We start from the raw sequence: 20688 nt of genomic DNA, 5'->3' as shown, positions 1-20688 counted from the left end.
GGGAAGGAAGCGGCCGTGGCCTTAATTAATGTACAGCCCCAGCATTTGCCTGGTGTGAAAATGGGAAACCACGGAAAACCATCTTCAGGGCTGCCGACAGTGGGGTTCGAACCCACTATCTCCCGATTACTGGATACTGGCCGCACTTAAGCGACTGCAGCTATCGAGCTCGGTGTCTGATTTATATGAAACTTTCTGGAGTTATAGTAATACTGTCTACTAACAAAACATTCTTGTATCTGTTGACTGGAAGCAACGTTACACGAATTTGAATACGACAGTATAACCGAGCTCGATAGCTGCAGTCGCTTAAGTGCGGCCAGTATCCAGTATTCGGGAGATAGTAGGTTCAAACCCCACTGTCGGCAGCCCTGAAAATGGTTTTCCGTGGTTTCCCATTTTCATATCTGTGTCGGTGCGACGTAAAACAACTGGGGAAAAAAACGACAGTATAGAAATTAGCAAACCATAAATTCAAAAAAATCTAATGTGATACCGTTATATATGTATGCAAACACCAATATCTAACTCTGAAGTCATAGAAACCAAAATTGTGTCTCAGGGAACTTTTTCAGTAACTCATAACTAGATATCAAACAATAATAATTGAAGACTGAATCAACGCACTGCATTGGAACTTGGTATAACAGGTAATATTTACCTCATGAATGGGGTCACAAAGGTTCATGCTGATATCTGAAAAACTGTGGAAGTTGCAAATTTCAGTCATCTGTCTCCTCAGTGCCAGAAAGTCCTGCTCTATGGTTGTGGCGAGTTCGATTCCCGATCGGGTCCGGTATGTTAACCTTCAATGGTTATTTCTTCTGGCTCGGTATGACACGCCACGCTATTTGACGCTGTGTGGCCAACGCTGTTAAAATAAAGACCCTGTAACTAAATAACATGTACTAAAAAGCAGTACCAACGACAGCGTCCGTCCCACCTCAATACTTCTCTGGAAATACTGAGACAGCTGCATATCTACAACAATACTCTAATTTCCCACGGAGGCAGTAAGCTGCAGTCTACAAGAAAATTTAAAACTCAGTATGCAGCAATTTGAGTGATGATGTTCGCTTCATGGCTGATGAGCAGCTTGAACCATGCTGAGCTTGAGGTCTCGAGCCAAATGGGAAATGTCAACGACAGAATCGACCATCTCCTGCACTGCTGTCACACTGGGAAACTGTAATGCTGCCTTCTTAGTCTTGTGGACAGTCGCCGCCAAAGCTTCCGACAGAGCATTGGCGCACTGGAGCACTCTGGTGCGAACCTCGGGCCTCACGACGTTGCGATGAACTGTGTCGCCGATGTGGACCAACCTGTGCGCACTCAGAACCACAAACTTACCGTGTGCCAAAAATACTTTGGGAGGCTGGTTATGCTCAACAGTCTGAAGAAACGCATCAATGGCGTGAGTTAAGTGCGTAGTGTAAGTTACGGTTTGCGTTGCGTAGAAAGCAAGGACTTGACGATCGTTAGGGTCCAAATCACTGTCACCAGTCTTGGTAGGCTCGTTCATTACGGCCGCTGACTCCGCCTCCTTTACAAGAGCGTCATATGATTTCCTCAGTTCCACGGGAAGAGCATCCAGGATCTCCGCGTGCTGCTTGGCGACAGTTTCCCTAGATTCTAAGTTCACGTAATCGTAGTCTTCCAGCCAGTCGTTGTTATTGTTCCCAGGTGGTGTCGATGATCGCTTGAAAAGAAGTGTAGAGTTCCCTTGAATAAAGGAAGCGATTTGCCGAACGTCTTCAGTGAGAGCGCGGGCGCAAGCAACCAGCTGATCCAGAGCATCTGGAGGTTGGGGTGTGGTTCTCTTGCCCTCACTCTGGTCTTCCTCGCAGTGGGAGAGAGCCTCAGCTGACCACTCAAGGCCATCTAACGTACCAGCAGCCTCGTGGACCAGCCGGTCTGCATCCCTCAGAGCCTTTACGAGGGGCCGCAGCTTCACGGCCAGTCCTTTATCAGGCGCCTTCGCCGCATTCCCAAGGGCACCTTCGCCGAACTCCGCTAAATCGTGTAACGAAGTTCGAAGGCGCACGACTGCTAATCGGATGTCCATGAGACGCGGCTCCAGCTTCTCCTGTTTGCGCCACTGGGGTCCAACGTAGCCCAAGAGCCGCGAGATGGCAGCAGTGGCCTCGTTCTGCAGTCTGGCCAGCGAGTCGAGAGCGGATCCCAGTTCCAAAGGCAGCTCTTTCGGGGTCGGGTTGGGAGCTGGCACGTCGTACAACTGCTGAGAACAACAAAACAAAGATGACATCAGGCTAACATTTGGTAACTAACAAATGAAATATTATTTTGTGAATATTGTTACAGCAATGCCGATAAACATACACGATAAACCTTGTGGCGGAACAATTACAGATCGCAAGATGGTGATTTTATAACTTGCGTAAAATTCCATTTATATTGGAATAATTTTGTTATCCGACTTAATTAAAGTATTGTTCAATTTTACAGAAATACCGACAAATTCACAAATGATGAGGTCAACAATTCCATCAGCCACCAAGTTCAGATGTTTGTGAACCGGCTCTTGAACAAAGTTACACCCAACGAAGAGTTATGGGAGTCACAAATGCAAATTAAACAAGGAAATGGATTTGGAGTATTCGTTTCAGTCTCCCTAACACACACATGTTTTATGTCGACGATGGTATAGGAAAGGTGTAGGAGGGGGAAGAGAGCCTCACAAAGAGAAAGCTACGTTAAGCAATGCGAAGCTATGTTGTGCTATGTCACGAATAAAAAGCTAAGTTAACTATGCTAGGAAGACGTTTAAAATGGCGGATTAATTGAAGAGGATGTTTTTATTGGCCATTGTGGTGGAGGATGAAGAAAGAGTAAGAAACGGAACAAAAGAGAAGATTCTGAATGCGTAAAATTGGAGGGAGAATAATTCATGGTGAATTCCATCGTTTGATTCAAACATTGCATGGAAATTATCACTTTCTTCTAAATCAGGAAGAGCTTCAGGAACTTCTCTCTATTACAGAGGATGATATTTTTTTAAATGAATATGAACTAGCCAAATGATAGAATGTAGGGTAAAAATGTAAGTGAAAGCAATAAATGATATGTACAATCAATTTCCAAAGTTTCATTGATTTGATGTTAACAGTTGTCTTTCATGGTTGTATATCTTTAATAATTTGACAGATAAGTATATTTTTGTAACTCTTCAATCAGTACTTTATCCTTTGGTCTGCCTCCCGTAATAATTAATAAGCACATACACAATTAACCAATAAAATATCTGTTGTATTGAGGTAATTTACAAACAACGACCATCTGATGGACGCCGGACAGAACAATGTGTTGTGCGCATGTGCGAAGTCAGCTACAGCTATGAAAACTGCCTCCTTGGCGATGTGTAAAATTTAGCTTGACATTGCTTACGTTAGCATAGCAGTCTGTGTGTGCCATTCCATACAACTTCATTGGGTTGTGTACCATATGTGGTGGTTTCTAAGGTACAGTCCCAGCATTTGGCTGGTGCGAAAATTGGAAACTATAGAAAACCATGTTGAAGGTTGCAGAGTTGCGCCTGGCAGGATGGCTGATGCTGCCTGTGTGTACCTGCTGTAAGTTGAGCTGCGGTCCTCGCGGTTTAGGGATGTCGTACTCGGGCGCCAGGGCGAGGCTGGAGCGGTTCGAGCTCGACATGGAGTCGGCAGTCAGCGAGCTGGCCGAGCTGCTCGGAGTCAGCTGTTGCTGTTGCTGCAGAAGAGGACGTGGGACGTCGTAGCTGTCAGCGGAGTCTCTCCTCGGGGCGGGGGACGAGCGCCAACAAGACCGCGGCGTGTCGTAGCTCGCGGGCACTGGCGTAGCACGAGGAGGGACGTCGTAGGGCTCGGGAGCCTCAATCTCCGGGGCGCCTCTCGACGGCGGCACCTGGTAGCGTCCTGGACAAACAATAACAATCAATCAACTGCTTTTCTTAAATCATTTCAAAGAAATCGGACACATTGAGTTTCGTAAATTATTCCAATCCCTAACTCTTATTCCCCAATTTGTCCTCCTGAATTTCAAAATTATCTTCCCTAGTTTACTTTTAAAAGCTTCATTGAACCTCATTCGTCTATACCATGTCATCTCTTCACTGACAGCTCGGAACATACCGCTTAGTCGAGCTGTTCGTCTCCTTCCCTGCCCAAAGATGCAACATTTTCGTAACACCATTCTTTTCCCGGAAATCACTTAGAACAAATCGTACTGCCTTCCTTTGGATATTTTCCATTTCTAAAGTCAAGTAATCCTGGTGAGGGTCTCGTACACTGGAACCACACTCACCTTTATATCCTTACTACAGCTCCTAATTACCTTCCTAACCATATGGAAAGATCTACAGATCTTTATATACAATCCCGCTAACGTTATTATCCTATGAAGATGTTTCCTTATATTAACATCTAGGTAATTACAGAGGTTCACGTGAGGTATAGTACTAACTTTCACCCTATCAATACAATAATCAAAACTGAGAGGGCTCTTTCTCTCGCTAAAACTTACACAACCTGACTTTCATACCATCATAACATTGTCTGCTGTCCATCTCACAAATGTGTCGAGGTCCTTTTTGCAGTCACTCACAACCCTCGAACTTACTTTTTCACTCAATACAGTAGTATAGCATCACCCGTAAAATAATAATAATAATAATAATAATAATAATAATAATAATAATAATAATAATAATAATAATAATAATAATAATAAACAGCCTCTGTGGCTTAGGTGGCAGCGCGCCGGCTTCTCACCGCTGGGTTCCGTGGTTCAAATCCCGGTCACTCCATGTGAGAGTTGTGCTGGACAAAGCGGAGGCGGGGCAGGTTTTTCTCCAAGTACTCCGGTTTTCTCTGTCATCTTTCATTCTAGCAACACTCTCCAATATATTTCATCTTTCATTTATTAATCATAATCATTGCCCCAGAGGAGTGCGACAGGTTTCGGCAGCGGGCACAATTTCTACCCTCACCGCTAGATAAGGGCTTCATTCATCCCATCCCTAACCCGGTCGAATGACTGGAAACAGGCCGTGGATTTTTAATGATAATAATAATAATAATAATAATAATAATAATAATAATAATAATAATAATAATAATAATAATAATAATAATAATAATAATAATAATAATAATATGCTGCCTGCTGTCATTTCGTGATGGATACAGTACTTTTGCATCCATCTCTTGGCACAGGCCAGAGTAAAGTGTAGCTTCCACCGAAGTCCTAGTCAACATCCATGGCTGTGACAATATGGAAGTTGCTGGGGTATGGGTAGTGCTGAGTAATGGCATTCAGAGCATGACTAGTGCATTTGAGTGTTATGAAAGGTGCTGCTCATAGGGTCAGTCGTGCTGCAATAGTACTTTCTGACCCAGTGAGGAAAGCAATGACAAACTATCTCACTCCTCATCTTGCCTAGTACGCCTCATTTTGGTGCTGCCATTGGTTTTTGGGGTTTCCTTATAACCGCATAACCTTTGGTGGTGCTATCTGAGGATCCAACCAGCCTCTGGGCTGATGACCAAACAGACAGACAATAATAATATTGTTTGCCTCATCAGTCCATTTGTATGTAAATACTACATCCTAAATCTGCTCTAATCTGCTTGTCACATTGGTACCTTGGTCTACCCTACCATTCTTACCGTTTACAGTTCACTCAAGAAAAGCAACTTAACAAGTCCTAGGTGTCTTAAATGTGTCCTATCATTCTGTTTCTTCTTCTCGTCAAATTTAATCACATCGATCTCTTCTCACCAATTCGATTCAGTATCTCTTCATTCGTGATTCGATCATGCAATCTCACCTTCAGCATTCTTCTATAACACCACAATAATAAAAATAATAATATAATTAAGCAGGGACAAAATTACCCATTTCTTAGTCCGTCGAGTTCAATTTTCCATCAACTACACCTGTTTTACCTGGATGGTTATTCTCAAATTATGAAATTAAGTACACATACACATTATTTTTTTTAAATTAATGATGGTGAAGTAGTTGTGCTCTAACGTTAGAGATATAACATACCTTGGTTAGTGTCGGCTGCGACGCTGTGGGATGTAGGCGGGACATCGTACCGTCCCTGTAAAGGCGGCGTTCTCGTAGGCGGCAGATCGTAGAGGTAAACGTCGCCCACTTTCTGTGGAGTCAGCACCTGTCAAAGAAGACCAGCACAGGATCAGACCAGACTGCGTGTCTGCGCACAGAATTAACAATACACTGCTTGTAGAATGTTAGGTATTCATCAAACGAACAGACCTGTGGAGTCTTGTTCTGATGCGATGAAAAACAATAAAACGCGTTGCATGAAAACACAGAAATACACGTTATATAGACAGACAGATTAGATAATGCCTTTATTGGTGGCGAAGTTAGGGCTCAAGACCCTCTCTTACACTTAACCACTAGAAGAGTATATATAACCTATAATTACAAATACAGATAAGACAAACACTATTAATAGCAATAATAATAATAATAATAATAATAATTGTACCGGGCGGTACACCTCCACTCCGCTAATTTAAAATGTGCGCCAGTTGAAACTTCTCTGCTGGAGGAAGTCTGAACTTTATCTACGCTATTAATTCTCTACTTTCTCAGAAGATGTCACCACGTGGAAAATTTTGAGTTTTTGAACTGTGTCATTTTTTATGTGGTTTTGTTTCACTTGAAGTAAGAAGTGTGAACTTTCTCTTCTAGAGGACACTACTGAAGATCTACAATAGTGCAATCTAGTGCGGAGTCAAAGAACTATTTTTTTTGGAGAAAATTTAATTTCAAGAGTTTGTTCTTTGTTAAATTTCTTTCTGTCATTGTTTAAGTTGGCAATATTTACCCCTTTCTTCCCCTTGTTATGAATGTATCCAATCCCGAATTTCTTCTATTAATTTCTGACCAATCTGGGGTATCTTCCCCCAACTTGAATCTGTTGCGGGGTCCTACCCAATAAAGAGTTTGTGGGAGGGTGTTTTCTTTCCCCTAACGCCTAGAACCTTCCACGAGAGGATATAAACTGCTAATTTTTGGGTCTCTGCGCCACTTCTGTTCCATCTTTCAGTGTATTAAGTACTTAGCAGGAGGCGGGAAGCGCCTCTTTCCTCGGCAGCGGTCAACAACAAGGTAATGGCCGATTAATAAATTCTTTCTTTGCTAGCTCAGCAGTTTAACTTTCGGGGCGGGTTCTAAGCGTTCCACTATGTAACCTTTTCCTAAAATGTAACTTCTCTTTTCATCCATTCTCTTGTAAAGCTACATACTGGGATAGAGAGTGCTAACCCTCTCGAGCTCCCACTCACATTGTCTTGAGGTGAACTTATTTTCTCAACCAATTCTTCCGTTATGTAATGTAAATTGTTATTTTCTTAAGTCACCTCTGTAGTATGGGATTAGCCCTTGCGCTAACGGCCTAAGGCCAAGTAGGTCTTAAACAAAGTGTATTGGGAGTGCAAGTTCGCCTCCCCTCAAATTGTATTTTAGAGGTCATGTATTAACCTTCTTGTCATTTAATAGACCTCAGTAGGTTGGGTATTTTACCCCTGTGTATATGTCCTTTGAGGACAGCTTAAAGGTGGAGTTTTGGTGTGGCCTGGGAGAGGCTTAAATTTGAGAGCGAGTGGCTCTTTTGAAAATTGTATGTTGTATGCCTCGAGGAGGCTTTTCAGTGTAATGTGGAGCAAGGGCTCCTAGGTATGAATGGGGTTTTCTGCCCCTCTGTTAAAATTGTGTTTGGGGTAAAACTGAGCTGATTGCCCAAGAATTATGTTTCTGACTTTTGAAGCCCCAAATGGGGTACCTATGTAAATGTATTTTTTCAATCGTGTTTCGGCTACTAAGTACCTGTTCTATTTGTTGTTACCTAATTTTGCAAAGAAAATATAACCTTGTTAAATTTTAAAATTAATTTCACTTTAGTAGCTTGAGACCTATTCACCACCCAGCACCTTCTTTCATGCATGACTACCACCAAAACACGGTAACAAGTGGTAGCAGAGCGTGGTTGAATGGGTCTCAATTTAGCCCCTTTTGACGGCTAGACATTGTTTAGATCTGAACTCTAACCATTTTCTCAGTTGCTGGAATTTTTTTTGACTTTTCAAAATTGTTCGGTCATCATGCCCGGCCCTCGCGATGTTCTCCTTCTTAACTACTTGCGCAAGGAGGAGTTGATCTATGAATTAACTATCAGAAATGTGCAATCTGGAGGCACGGTTGCAGTAGACACTAACAAGCTTAGAGAGTCCCTTGATTTGCCCATTTCCATCCCCAATTTGGGAGAGAAAGAAATTGACGATTCTCTTTCCACGATCACGGAGAACGTTACTGGGCTAGCTTCTGTAGTTAGTTTTTTTGATGAAAATGATCCGTCTCCTAATCAAATTAAGCGTGTGCAAGGCAGGCTATATCATTTTTCGAATAGGGTTAACGATCTGTTGTCTCTAAAACTGAATGACGTTCAGAGGAAGGAAGCTAGTACGCTCCTGGAAAATATTTCCGAATTATCTAGTAAGGTCACTCAATTGTTAACTGGGGAAGTTCCTCCCAAATCTGATCAACTCACCATAGTGAATACTGGTAGTGAGGAAGCGCCTCCCAAGGGAGAAGTTAATAGGGTAACCGTTGCTGCTCAAACTATCCCTGCCCCACTGGACAACGAATCTGAACGTCGCGCATCATTGAGTAACATCCGTTCTGAATTAACTTCTTTGCCATTGAAGCCTTTACCTACTATGTCACCCGGGTTTAGCAGCTTGCCTCATCCATTGGCAATGTTGCTCAGAGGTATTTCTAAGTTTTCTGTTAATACCACCAGTGATGTAATTTCATTTTTAAGATTTCTAGTGGAATTTCAGGATCATGCCCTGGTGTTTTCTCTGTCTCCATGTCAAATTTTGCAAATTATCTATCCGTATGCTATTGGTATTCTCTCTGATAAAATCGTAAGAGCCATTGCCGAGCAATCATCTATTGAGGATTTCCATGCCCACTTGCTAGCTAACTTCATCCCTGCTAGGGCCAGGTCCTCCCTTATTCAGAAGTACTATTATCGTGTACAGCGCTTGGATGAAAACTTGGCTGATTTCATACAGGACATTAAGTTTTATACTAGGGTGTTTGCCCTTCATTTTCCTGAAGATCAGATTGTACAGGCTATTGTAGAGGGAATTTCACCTCCCTATAGGTCATATTTGTGTTTCGCGGCGTGCCCGCAAACTTTCTCGGAACTTGAAGCATTGGCCGTCTCAGCGGAAGGAGTTAGATACGCCGATTCTTTGCGTGTCGCGAAAGAACCCCCGCCTTCCTTTAGTAACACTCGGGCTCCACCTCGCCGACCAGTCAATCCCCGTAAATGTTATGCTTGCGGGTCGCCTGACCATCTGCGCGACAAGTGTCCACTGATCAAGTCAAGTGGGACAAGGAATGGAGCCGGGTCATCACAAGGCTGTTTTAAGTGTGGGGCCTTCTCACATATCGCCAAGAATTGCCCAAACTCAAATAGCACCCCCTCCTGCTCAACTTCTGGTGCAAATTCCAGCTATGCCAATAATAAAAAGTGACTAGTGGCTTCGGCTGAGTCGACTAATCCATCTTCCCGAGACCCAGCCCCTAGTAAACAGGTTGTAAATGCAGAGGACGATCAGCCTTCAAATTCATCTTTTGAATGCCCTAAAGAATGTCTTAGGATTGCGGCGGATACCCCCGCACCTGTTCCTTTTCTTAAGATTGAGTTAAATAACGAGCCTATAACAGCTCTCTTAGATTCAGGCAGTGTTTGTTCGATTATTTCGGCTGAATGGTATTCTAAATTGAAATCGGTTTGTAAACTTCCTGACTATGTCTCTTCTCGTATTCAATACGTTTCGGCTAATTCATCTCCATTAGAAATTCTAGGTTCCTTACTGGTCAAGATTCGTATTTTTAAGTTTACATGGAAAATTAAATTGTTTGTGGCCAAGCAATTGTCTTGCCCCATTATATTGGGAGCTGACTTTATTTCTCACACTGGTCTTGTGCTCGATCTCCAGTCTAGGTCGTGCACATTCAAATTTGCTTCTAGTTGTAAAATACCACTATTAAAGTGTAATTCTGTGTCATGTTCTTCTATTTCGCCTACCCAGGATGAGATGTTGTTAGACCTTAGACATCTACCTGAGGAGCAGGCTGATAGTATTCGCAAACTGTGTCAGTCGTTTCCCGAGGTGTTCTCTGATACTCTTGGTGTTACTGACCTTATTGAATACAAAATTGAGGTCACGGATTCGATTCCTGTCCGTTTTCCACCTTATAGGCTATCTCCACCTAAAATGAAGGCTCTGAAAGAAATTATCGATCAGATGTTGAAGGATGGTATTATTAGGCCCTCTAAGTCGGCGTATTCATCGCCTATGTTTCTAGTCCCGAAACCCCAAGGAGGCTTCAGGCCTGTCATTGATTACAGGGCTCTCAATCGGAAGGTGGTGTTGCAATCTGTGCCCCTTCCTGACCTTCATTCTTGTTTTTCATGGTTTCGTAAGGCCAAGTTCTTCACTATCTTGGACTTGAATCAGGCCTATAATCAAATTCCCCTTGCCGAAGAGTCTAAACACCTTACAGCGTTTGCCACGGACTGGAATTTATACGAATACAACCGCGTGCCTTTCAGGCTCCCCACCGGAGCAGCTGTACTCACTAGGCTACTAGATAGGGTCTTCTCCGACATCAAATTTGAGTACTTATATCACTACTTGGATGATGTCGTCGTATTTTCAGAGACTTTTGAAGAACATCTAGATCATCTGCGAGAAGTTCTCGATCGCCTTCGTAAGGCTGGGTTAACTGTTAAGTTGTCCAAGGTTGCCTTTGCTAAGCCCTCTATGTCATTCCTAGGGCATATTGTGTCACCCGATGGTGTAGCAGTCGATCATTCTAGAACACAGGCCATCCGTGATTTTAAACCTCCCAAGGACATTAAAGGTATCGCCAGGTTCATTGGTATGGTGAATTTCTTCAGAAAGTTCATTCCTAACTTTGCTAATAGAGCGGCGCCCTTAAACCTTCTTCGTAGGAAAGGCATCAAATTCGAGTGGGGACCTTCTCAACAAGCCGCTTTTGAAGATCTGAAATTAGCTCCCTGTAATGCCCCTGTCCTTGCTATGCCTGATTTCTCAAAGAAATTCATCGTCCAAACGGACGCGTCATCGTCAGCTGTAGCTGCAGTCCTTCTTCAAGAGACTGAACTAGGGAGGCGACCCATCGCCTATGCATCTAGGGCTCTATCGGCTCAAGAAGCCAAGTATTCCATCTATGAGCTCGAAGGGTTGGCAGTCTTATTTGCCTTAGAAAAGTTCCGTCTCTATCTGGAACATGTCAAATTCGACCTGGAGACAGATAATCAAGCCTTAAGCTGGGTCTTAGGTAGGCCGCGTCGTACTGGTCGTATAGCCCGCTGGGCTATTCGTATTTCCGCCTTCCAGTTTGATGTAAGACATATCAGAGGTACCGAAAATGTTGTTGCTGATGGACTCAGCCGTATGTTTCATAACGACGTCGAGACCCACGAACCGGTCGACAGTTCATCACCTTCCGAGTCCATACTATCTGGTGTTAATGCCATCTTAACAGATGCTCCCATGCTTTTTAGGGATATTGAGAAATACCAACGTGAAGATCCGACGCTGGCTCCGATAATGGAAACCCTTTCTTCTGGGGAACATGCTGTCCCTTATGTTCTGAGGAATGGTGTTCTATGTTGCCCTTCGAGGCATGATAAGTTGATGAAAGTTGTTGTTCCAGCGGTTCTTGTACCTATGATCTTCAAGTATTATCATGAGACCCCATTAGGAGGGCATCTTGGAATCTTTAAAACCCGTGAAAAGATTCGTGAAATGTTCATCTGGAAAGGTATGGACGGCGAAATTCGTGAACTTGTAAAAGCTTGTAAATCTTGTTTGCTCAGTAAACCCACCATGTCCACCAAGGTAGGCCTTTTGTCTTCGCATCAAGCGTCGCGCCCCATGGAACGCCTGTATATCGATTATGTAGGACCCTTCCCCCAGTCAAAGGGTAATGCCAACAAGTTCATCTTTGTATGCGTAGATGGTTTTACAAGATTTTCGTGGTTATTTCCGACTAAGCTGGCTACCGCTCAGTCTACAATTACTTGCTTAAATTCTATTTTTGCTTCTTTTGGTCCGTGCCAATATGTTGTATCTGATAATGCTAAGGCTTTTACATCTAATCTTTTTCGTAAATTCTGTTTTGACTTGTCCATCTCTCATGTAACTACTTCTGCTTATTACCCTCAACCATCCCTGGCTGAACGGGTTAACCGTAATCTCAGGTCCGCACTTATTGCCTATCATCATGAAGATCATTCCAGGTGGGACACGTCCCTGCATTGGATAGCTTTTGCTTTGAATTCGGCGGTTCATGAATCTCACAAGTTTACTCCAGCTTCTTTGATGTTCAAGTTTGTTCCCAACTCGCCGCTCTCTAACCTCTGGTCTCTGAATGACATTCTACCCGAGACAATAGATCCGGATAACATTAAAGATCTTTGGAAGAAGGCTAAAGCCAATCTTAAAGTGTCTCATGAAAAGGTTAGGGAAAGGTATGATCGTGGACGGAGACCCACCCCTTTGAAGGTAGGTGACCAGGTTATGGTCAAAAATTTTGTTCCCGCGGGCAAGCTTGCCCCCAGATTTCATGGGCCATGCATCATTCTCGATTTTCTCACCCCGGTTACATTGTTAGTAAGTAATCCAGCCACCGAGAGGATATTTAGGGTTCACCTGTCCCAGGTGAAACCGGTGTAAATTTTGTGTTAACTTGCTTCATATAATTTGATAGGAATATGATGGTTATATTTTTTTTTGAGTTCCACACTTAAGGCATTCTGCTCCTTCTATAATATTTTGTTTTATATGTAAGCATTTCTTGTAAACCTCCCCCGACTGTTAAACTGCCATCCTGTCCTTGCCACGGCCATTACCACGCTCCCGTCTGCTGCTCCAATACACACTGTGGCTTCATAATATTAAATGCCATGGATATCTACACGCCGCTGGCCCCTCAACCTCTCCATAATGCCTGTGCCCTCAAAAAAGATGATGGTCCAACACAATTCTGCCGCCTAGCTTTATGTTTCAGTGCCCCCGCAGCCGCGCGGCGCTGTGCCGCGGCTGGGTTCGAGGACGGGCCCCCTCGGCCCCAGCGAGGACGACATGTGCACGGCGAGCCGGAGCTCTCCTCCCGGCCAAGGCTGATGTGCGGCACACGACCTGCTACTTGCCCGCAGCCTGTATATGTTCACCGCGGGCGCGGCGTGCTTCAACACCTCTGCTCCCCTCATAGTGCGGGCGAGCGGTATCTCAGGGTACTTGAGGGGTCCGAGCGGCCTCCGTTGGACGCAAGCTGCAACGGCCGGTCTGGCCATCCAACTTCATTAACCTCAACTACATGAACAGTTACTATAAGTAATGACTACACTTGGGAAACCAACAAGCAATAGTTGGTGGACATTGCAAAATTCTTCATCACTTTTAAGTATTAAAAGTTTATCTTCAGAATTCTACTTCTACAAACTTAAAGACTATACTTCTCCTGCAACAACAAAATTTTGAAACTGAAACAAACCAAATCATGAAAATCTTATAAATTTTTTTGGCAATTAATCTCCATATCTACATCAAAACTTGGACCATGTTTGCAAACCATTTCATGTGTCACCCCGGAAGGAACTTTTGGGGGGGGGGGGGAGGTCTGTACCGGGCGGTACACCTCCACTCCGCTAATTTAAAATGTGCGCCAGTTGAAACTCCTCTGCTGGAGGAAGTCTGAACTTTATCTACGCTATTAATTCTCTACTTTCTCAGAAGATGTCACCACGTGGAAAATTTTGAGTTTTTGAACTGTGTCATTTTTTATGTGGTTTTGTTTCACTTGAAGTAAGAAGTGTGAACTTTCTCTTCTAGAGGACACTACTGAAGATCTACAATAGTGCAATCTAGTGCGGAGTCAAAGAACTATTTTTTTGGAGAAAATTTAATTTCAAGAGTTTGTTCTTTGTTAAATTTCTTTCTGTCATTGTTTAAGTTGGCAATATTTACCCCTTTCTTCCCCTTGTTATGAATGTATCCAATCCCGAATTTCTTCTATTAATTTCTGACCAATCTGGGGTATCTTCCCCCAACTTGAATCTGTTGCGGGGTCCTACCCAATAAAGAGTTTGTGGGAGGGTGTTTTCTTTCCCCTAACGCCTAGAACCTTCCACGAGAGGATATAAACTGCTAATTTTTGGGTCTCTGCGCCACTTCTGTTCCATCTTTCAGTGTATTAAGTACTTAGCAGGAGGCGGGAAGCGCCTCTTTCCTCGGCAGCGGTCAACAACAAGGTAATGGCCGATTAATAAATTCTTTCTTTGCTAGCTCAGCAGTTTAACTTTCGGGGCGGGTTCTAAGCGTTCCACTATGTAACCTTTTCCTAAAATGTAACTTCTCTTTTCATCCATTCTCTTGTAAAGCTACATACTGGGATAGAGAGTGCTAACCCTCTCGAGCTCCCACTCACATTGTCTTGAGGTGAACTTATTTTCTCAACCAATTCTTCCGTTATGTAATGTAAATTGTTATTTTCTTAAGTCACCTCTGTAGTATGGGATTAGCCCTTGCGCTAACGGCCTAAGGCCAAGTAGGTCTTAAACAAAGTGTATTGGGAGTGCAAGTTCGCCTCCCCTCAAATTGTATTTTAGAGGTCATGTATTAACCTTCTTGTCATTTAATAGACCTCAGTAGGTTGGGTATTTTACCCCTGTGTATATGTCCTTTGAGGACAGCTTAAAGGTGGAGTTTGGTGTGGCCTGGGAGAGGCTTAAATTTGAGAGCGAGTGGCTCTTTTGAAAATTGTATGTTGTATGCCTCGAGGAGGCTTTTCAGTGTAATGTGGAGCAAGGGCTCCTAGGTATGAATGGGGTTTTCTGCCCCTCTGTTAAAATTGTGTTTGGGGTAAAACTGAGCTGATTGCCCAAGAATTATGTTTCTGACTTTTGAAGCCCCAAATGGGGTACCTATGTAAATGTATTTTTTTCGATCGTGTTTCGGCTACTAAGTACCTCTTCTATTTGTTGTTACCTAATTTTGCAAAGAAAATATAACCTTGTTAAATTTTAAAATTAATTTCACTTTAGTAGCTTGAGACCTATTCACCACCCAGCACCTTCTTTCATGCATGACTACCACCAAAACACGGTAACAATAATAATAATAATAATAATAATAATAATAATAATAATAATAATAATAATAATAATAATAATAATAACCGTGCCCGGTCAGCTTACGTGGGGGTCTGGTTCTGAAATGAGTAGGAGCTAGGCATAACCCTGCGTAAGACACTGGGGTGGGGGCCCTCAACCCCGACACGGCGCGTCCCATATGGCTGATAGGGGAAACTCCTGTAGATATGCAGGACAGGTGTGAATAAGGCTTAGCCAAATAAGCACCCGCGGATCAACTGAGGTAAACAGAGAAATGGTCAACGGCCTCGACGGCAGAAGAGGACATATCCCAATGGCAGAGAGAGCGGAAGAACCGAATCAAATCCACTTCGCGTCTGACTGGTAGCAAGCGGCAAGTGGTCAGCGTCTGATCACCAGAGGTGCGGCTGTAAATATGCTCCAGGAACTAACAATCCCTGGTTCTACACCACTAGCGAAAGCTAGAAGATTGCTTACAAGCAGACATGACTCGTACAAGTAAAGACAAAATTACCCCAGGTGGACAATCCACCCACTCTAAAGTGGCAACCAAGCATTCGGATTCTGGGGAGCTTGGGCGAATACGAGAGAGCAAGTCGGAGTGCTCTGATAAACTTCCACGGAAGACTCACACTTTCATTGGCACATTCAACATTCAGACACTGATTCAAACAGGAAAACTGCACAATCTCACAACAGAACTTACAAAGCAGAAAATCCAAATTCTGGCCCTACAAGAAACACGCTTCACCGATTCAGAAACGATGGCTTACAATAATTACAGGATCTTCAAAAGTGGAACAAAGAAGAAAATTGGTAAAGGAGCAGCATTGTTAGGAATGGCCTTCTGTGTAGACAAAAAAGTTTTGGATTCAGTAATAGAGGTGAAACCCATCAACAATAGGCTTATGACCTTAAGAATCAGGCATACAAACAAAAAATACACCTTTATTAATGTGCATGCACCAACAAATGGAGACAATAAAAAGGAGCCTGAAAAAACAGAAAGCTATTCTGGGAAGAACTTGAAACAGAAATGGCCAAAATCCCTAAAAATGATGTGAAAATTCTACTCAGTGATTTCAATGCACAGCTTGGCAGGGAATACAAATACAGGAGGACAGTGGGAGACTATCCAGCCCACAGATTCACCAATAAAAATGGTACACGCCTCATTGAGTTATGCCAACAAAATAACCTCAAAATTATGTCAACATCACTCCGGAAGAATCCCAAAAAGCAAAAAACTTGGCGATCACCCATCCATCATTTAGGAGAATTTCAGATTGATCATGTGGCAATATGATATGATTACCAAAAGGAAATTCTTGATGTGCAAGTGCGCAGAGGTGCTAACATCGATTCGGATCATTATTTAAGCAGAATCAAAATTAAATTCACACCCAAGGGAAAATTCAACAGGAAAACATCGGTGATTCCAAAATTTGATCTACACAAAATAAAGGACTCCAAAATTTCAGAAGAATGGGAAAAACGACCTGCAGAGAGCTGGGAGAATTTCCAGACTAAAATCATCGAAACGGCGAAGGACCTAATCCCTCTTCACAAGAAACCAAAACATCCTTAGTGGAATCAAGAATGTGAGACCGCACTAGAAGAAAGGAAAAAGGCATTTCAAAACTACAATTGTAACAAATCAGAAGAAACACAGAAGGAATTCTTCGAAGTTCGCAAGCATGTATCCAAGATTTTAAGACAAAATAAACGGAAATACGTCAATGTCCAACTGAAGTCAATTAAAGACAACTTCAAAAATTACAACACACACGATTTCTACAAGACCTTTGCGAACCAAATTAAAGGATATTCCCCACAGAACCTTTGCTTTCGGAAGCAAGATGGTAAACTAGCCTTGACAAATAAGGATAACTGCCAAGAATTAGCTACATATTTTTTACAGCTTTTAAATTGTCCAGAACCCAAAAAGAGATTCCCGAAAGTACAGCCAGAAATCATACCGGAAAATTCGTCACCACCAACTCAAGAAGAAATTTATTCACATATCAAGAAACTTAAAGACAACAAAGCATCAGGGGAAGACGGAATTGTAGCTGAACTTCTGAAAATTTTAGGCCCAAATTCACTCAGAGAAATTACACAAATAATCCAAAACATTTGGCAAACCGAAAAGCTACCGGATGACTGGAAGATTGCTCTAATCCATCCACTACATAAAAAAGGCAGCAAGTTAGACGTAAACAATTACAAAGGAATCTCACTTGTATCAGTCACATACAAAATACTATCAGCCTGTCTCTTGCATAGAACACAACAACAATTAGAACCCAAATTATCAGAATTTCAAGCAGGATTCAGACCAAACAGGTCATGCCCAGAACAAATTTTCAACCTCAAAACCATACTTAAACTACGAGCCCTCAGACAAAAGCCTACAGTATGCACATTTGTAGATTTCAAAAAGGCATATGATTCGATAGACAGACCCTCACTATTCCAAATTCTAGAAGAGAGAGGACTAGATCCCAAAACCCTAGAACTCATAAAACAAACACTAACGGGCACAAAATCTAAAGTGAAATTTATGGGAGAAATTTCAGAACCCTTCGACATTCAAACAGGTGTGAGACAAGGTGATGGACTCTCTCCTATTCTGTTCAACGTCGTCCTAGACAAGGTGATGGAAGAATGGGAGAAGGAACTCAAGAAACGTGAATCTTGGAAACCGATCCGATTGGGCTTTCCCAAAAACAACCTCTACGTACCATACCTCGCATTTGCGGACGATCTGGCGATTTTAACAGAGGATGAGGAGACTGCCATCAAGCAGCTTGAGATACTTAAGGAATCTGCAGAAAAAGTGGGACTACAGATTTCATTTGAGAAAACCAAATTCTTCTGTTCAAAGACAGATATCACGAGCCTGAGAACAAAATACGGTAAAATCGACCGGGTCTCGTACTTTTAATACCTCGGAGAATTCATCGAACCGACAGGCCTTGAGAAGATCTCACAGCAAAACCGTCTCCAAAAAGTCAAGAAGGCATTAGGGTTAGTTCAAGACATCTACAACAAAAAATGCATGTCAAGACAGACAAAAATTCGGCATTACAACACAGTCATAAAACCAACAGTCCTTTACGCGAGTGAAACATTGTCACTTAACAGTAAACAAGAATTAGAAGAAATAAAAAATCAAGAGAGGAAGATCATCAGGAAAATCCTAGGAGCAAGATATACCCAAGATGGTTACAGGCTACAATCAATCAAAACAACAGAAAAAGTTTCAAACATTGAAATTGACATTAAGAAAAGACAAATGAAATTCTTTGGACACGTCATAAGATTACCAGAAAATCGACTGTCAAAACTAATATTAAATTATGTTAGCTCACTTAAGAATTCAACACCTTGGCTGGACGAACTTCAAAAGGACCTAAAAAACTCAAACATATGTGCAACAGACATTTTAGAGAGAGACACCTTTAGACACAAAGTCAACAAGTGGGAAGTTATATCAGAGCAACCAAAGCAAAAACAGTCCAGACCGAAATGGTCGGAAGAACGTAAACAAGCCTTCTCAGAGAGAATGGAAGCCTATTGGAAGAACAAGAAGAACCCAAAGAAAGCTTGATTGAGTTGTTTGCTTAACGTCTTCCATTATTGGGAGAATATGCTAATAATAATAAATAATAATAATAATATAACCCTTAATTTTAAAATACACAAAAAGTACACTTAAATGACGTAACTACAGTAATCCATTCATTCATCTCATTCATTCTTTCATTCACTCAACGAGTATCGACCAAGTCAGCGGGGTCTACTCAGTAAATGCTCGCGGCATGCCACTTTAAACTTGCGATGAGATGTATTGTCTCTAATGTTCGCATATTACATGATCTGGACGCAGACAAGAGCCAGATATTGTACTGTGGTCACGACAGCACGAAAGGAAAGAAAACTGTGAAGAAAGATAGTTGGGAGTACTAGTGGAAAGTAATTTATGCAGAAGTGTCACGGCGCTGGTGCACTCGAAGCTACCATAGCACGTTGGCAATTTCTTTAGCTGAAAACCGAAAGTGCGCAGATAGAAGTAGTAGTAGTAGTAGTAGTAGTAGTAGTAGTAGTAGTAGTAGTAGTAGTAGTAGCTTTTACTAATATAGGAAGAGATGCAACCCCTTTAGAGCTTTGCTCATTCTGTTTACCCAGTTACTGACAGCAAATTCTCCGAGGTGTTCAAGCTGGAATGAGGGAGGGATTCGATATTGGAACCCTTTTTAACATGGCTACTGTGTCTATCTGCAATTAACGCCATTACCGTTGTAACCATGACAGCCACTAGTTCAGTAGCGTCGTCTTCTCACTGTGCACTTTCTTCCTGTAACTAACAGCTGGAGAGAATTGGCTATCAAGTGAACCACGCCCTACTCCTCAGTGCACAATTAATATTCTTGAACAGGGCGGAAACCGAACCCAGAGACAGACTACAGGACCGCCGGACTGAGTGGCTCAGACGGTTGAGGTGCTGGCCTTCTGACCCCAACCTCATTCAGTCCGGTGGTATTTGAAGGTGCTCAAATACGTCGGTCTCGTGTCGGTAGATTCACTGGCACGTTAAGGATCTCCTGCGGGACTAAATTGTGGCACCTCGGTGTCTCCGAAAACCGTAAACAGTAGTCAGTGGGACCACAGGACCGGCTAATAATAATAATAATAATAATAATAATAATAATAATAATAATAATAATAATTTAGACACCGGGCGAGTTGGCCGTGCGCGTTGAGGCGCGCGGCTGTGAGCTTGCATCCGGGAGATAGTAGGTTCGAATCCCACTATCGGCAGCCCTGAAAATGGTTTTCCGTGGTTTCCCATTTTCACACCAGGCAAATGCGGGGGCTGTACCTTAATTAAGGCCACGGCCGCTTCCTTCCAACTCCTAGGCCTTTCCCATCCCATCGTCGCCATAAGACCTATCTGTGTCGGTGCGACGTAAAGCCCCTAGCAAAAAAAAAAAAAAAAAAAAAAAAATTAGACAACTTGTCAAAACGTTCCGTGGTTTCCAGGAGAGTGGGGAAACGCTAGTGAGAAAAGGGAGGTGCTATACAGAAAATGAAAAGAAGGAAGTAGGAGAAAGGATGAAATAGTACTGGCAGAGAGTGAAAGCAGAGAAGGCTAAAAAATACTGCCAAGGTTTCAAACGCGGTCCATTGACTGCCAAAACGAAAATTAAATAATAATATTATTATGACGTGTTCCTTCTTCTCACAATTGATGAGCTTTGCCATTCTCATATATTTGTTTCGATTTATTGGAACTCTTCATCTTCCCTGTGGGAGCAGGTGCATGTCGTAACAACTAGCATTCGGTTTACTCTACTATGTAGTAGGCGTAGTGTAAAACTGAACGTCGAGCAGCCAGATGGCATCACGGTAGCTGACGCCATACCATTATT

The 20688-nt window shown here is 42.6% G+C and overlaps 1 protein-coding gene across 2 annotated transcripts in view; it reads right to left on the bottom strand.

Annotated features, from left to right (window-relative positions):
• Window positions 1–411: 411 nt before the first annotated feature.
• Window positions 412–20688, bottom strand: part of p130CAS (Serine_rich_CAS and FAT-like_CAS_C domain-containing protein p130CAS) — a 202600-nt gene continuing 182323 nt past the window's right edge. The window contains exons 3-5 of one of the 2 annotated variants that reach the window (XM_067146668.2): window positions 6049–6175; window positions 3586–3911; window positions 412–2239 (exon numbers count right to left, since the gene is read on the bottom strand). In XM_067146668.2, the coding sequence (XP_067002769.1) occupies window positions 1079–2239; window positions 3586–3911; window positions 6049–6175 (1614 nt within the window). In that variant the 3' untranslated portion in view covers window positions 412–1078. The remainder of the gene's footprint in view (window positions 2240–3585; window positions 3912–6048; window positions 6176–20688) is intronic. The other variant, XM_067146669.2, reaches the window with a different exon arrangement.

The sequence above is a fragment of the Anabrus simplex genome, chromosome 1 (assembly GCF_040414725.1).
Source record: "Anabrus simplex isolate iqAnaSimp1 chromosome 1, ASM4041472v1, whole genome shotgun sequence".
In the NCBI taxonomy this organism is placed as follows: Eukaryota; Metazoa; Arthropoda; class Insecta; order Orthoptera; family Tettigoniidae; genus Anabrus; species Anabrus simplex.
This window is presented reverse-complemented; position numbering and strand designations above follow the sequence as displayed.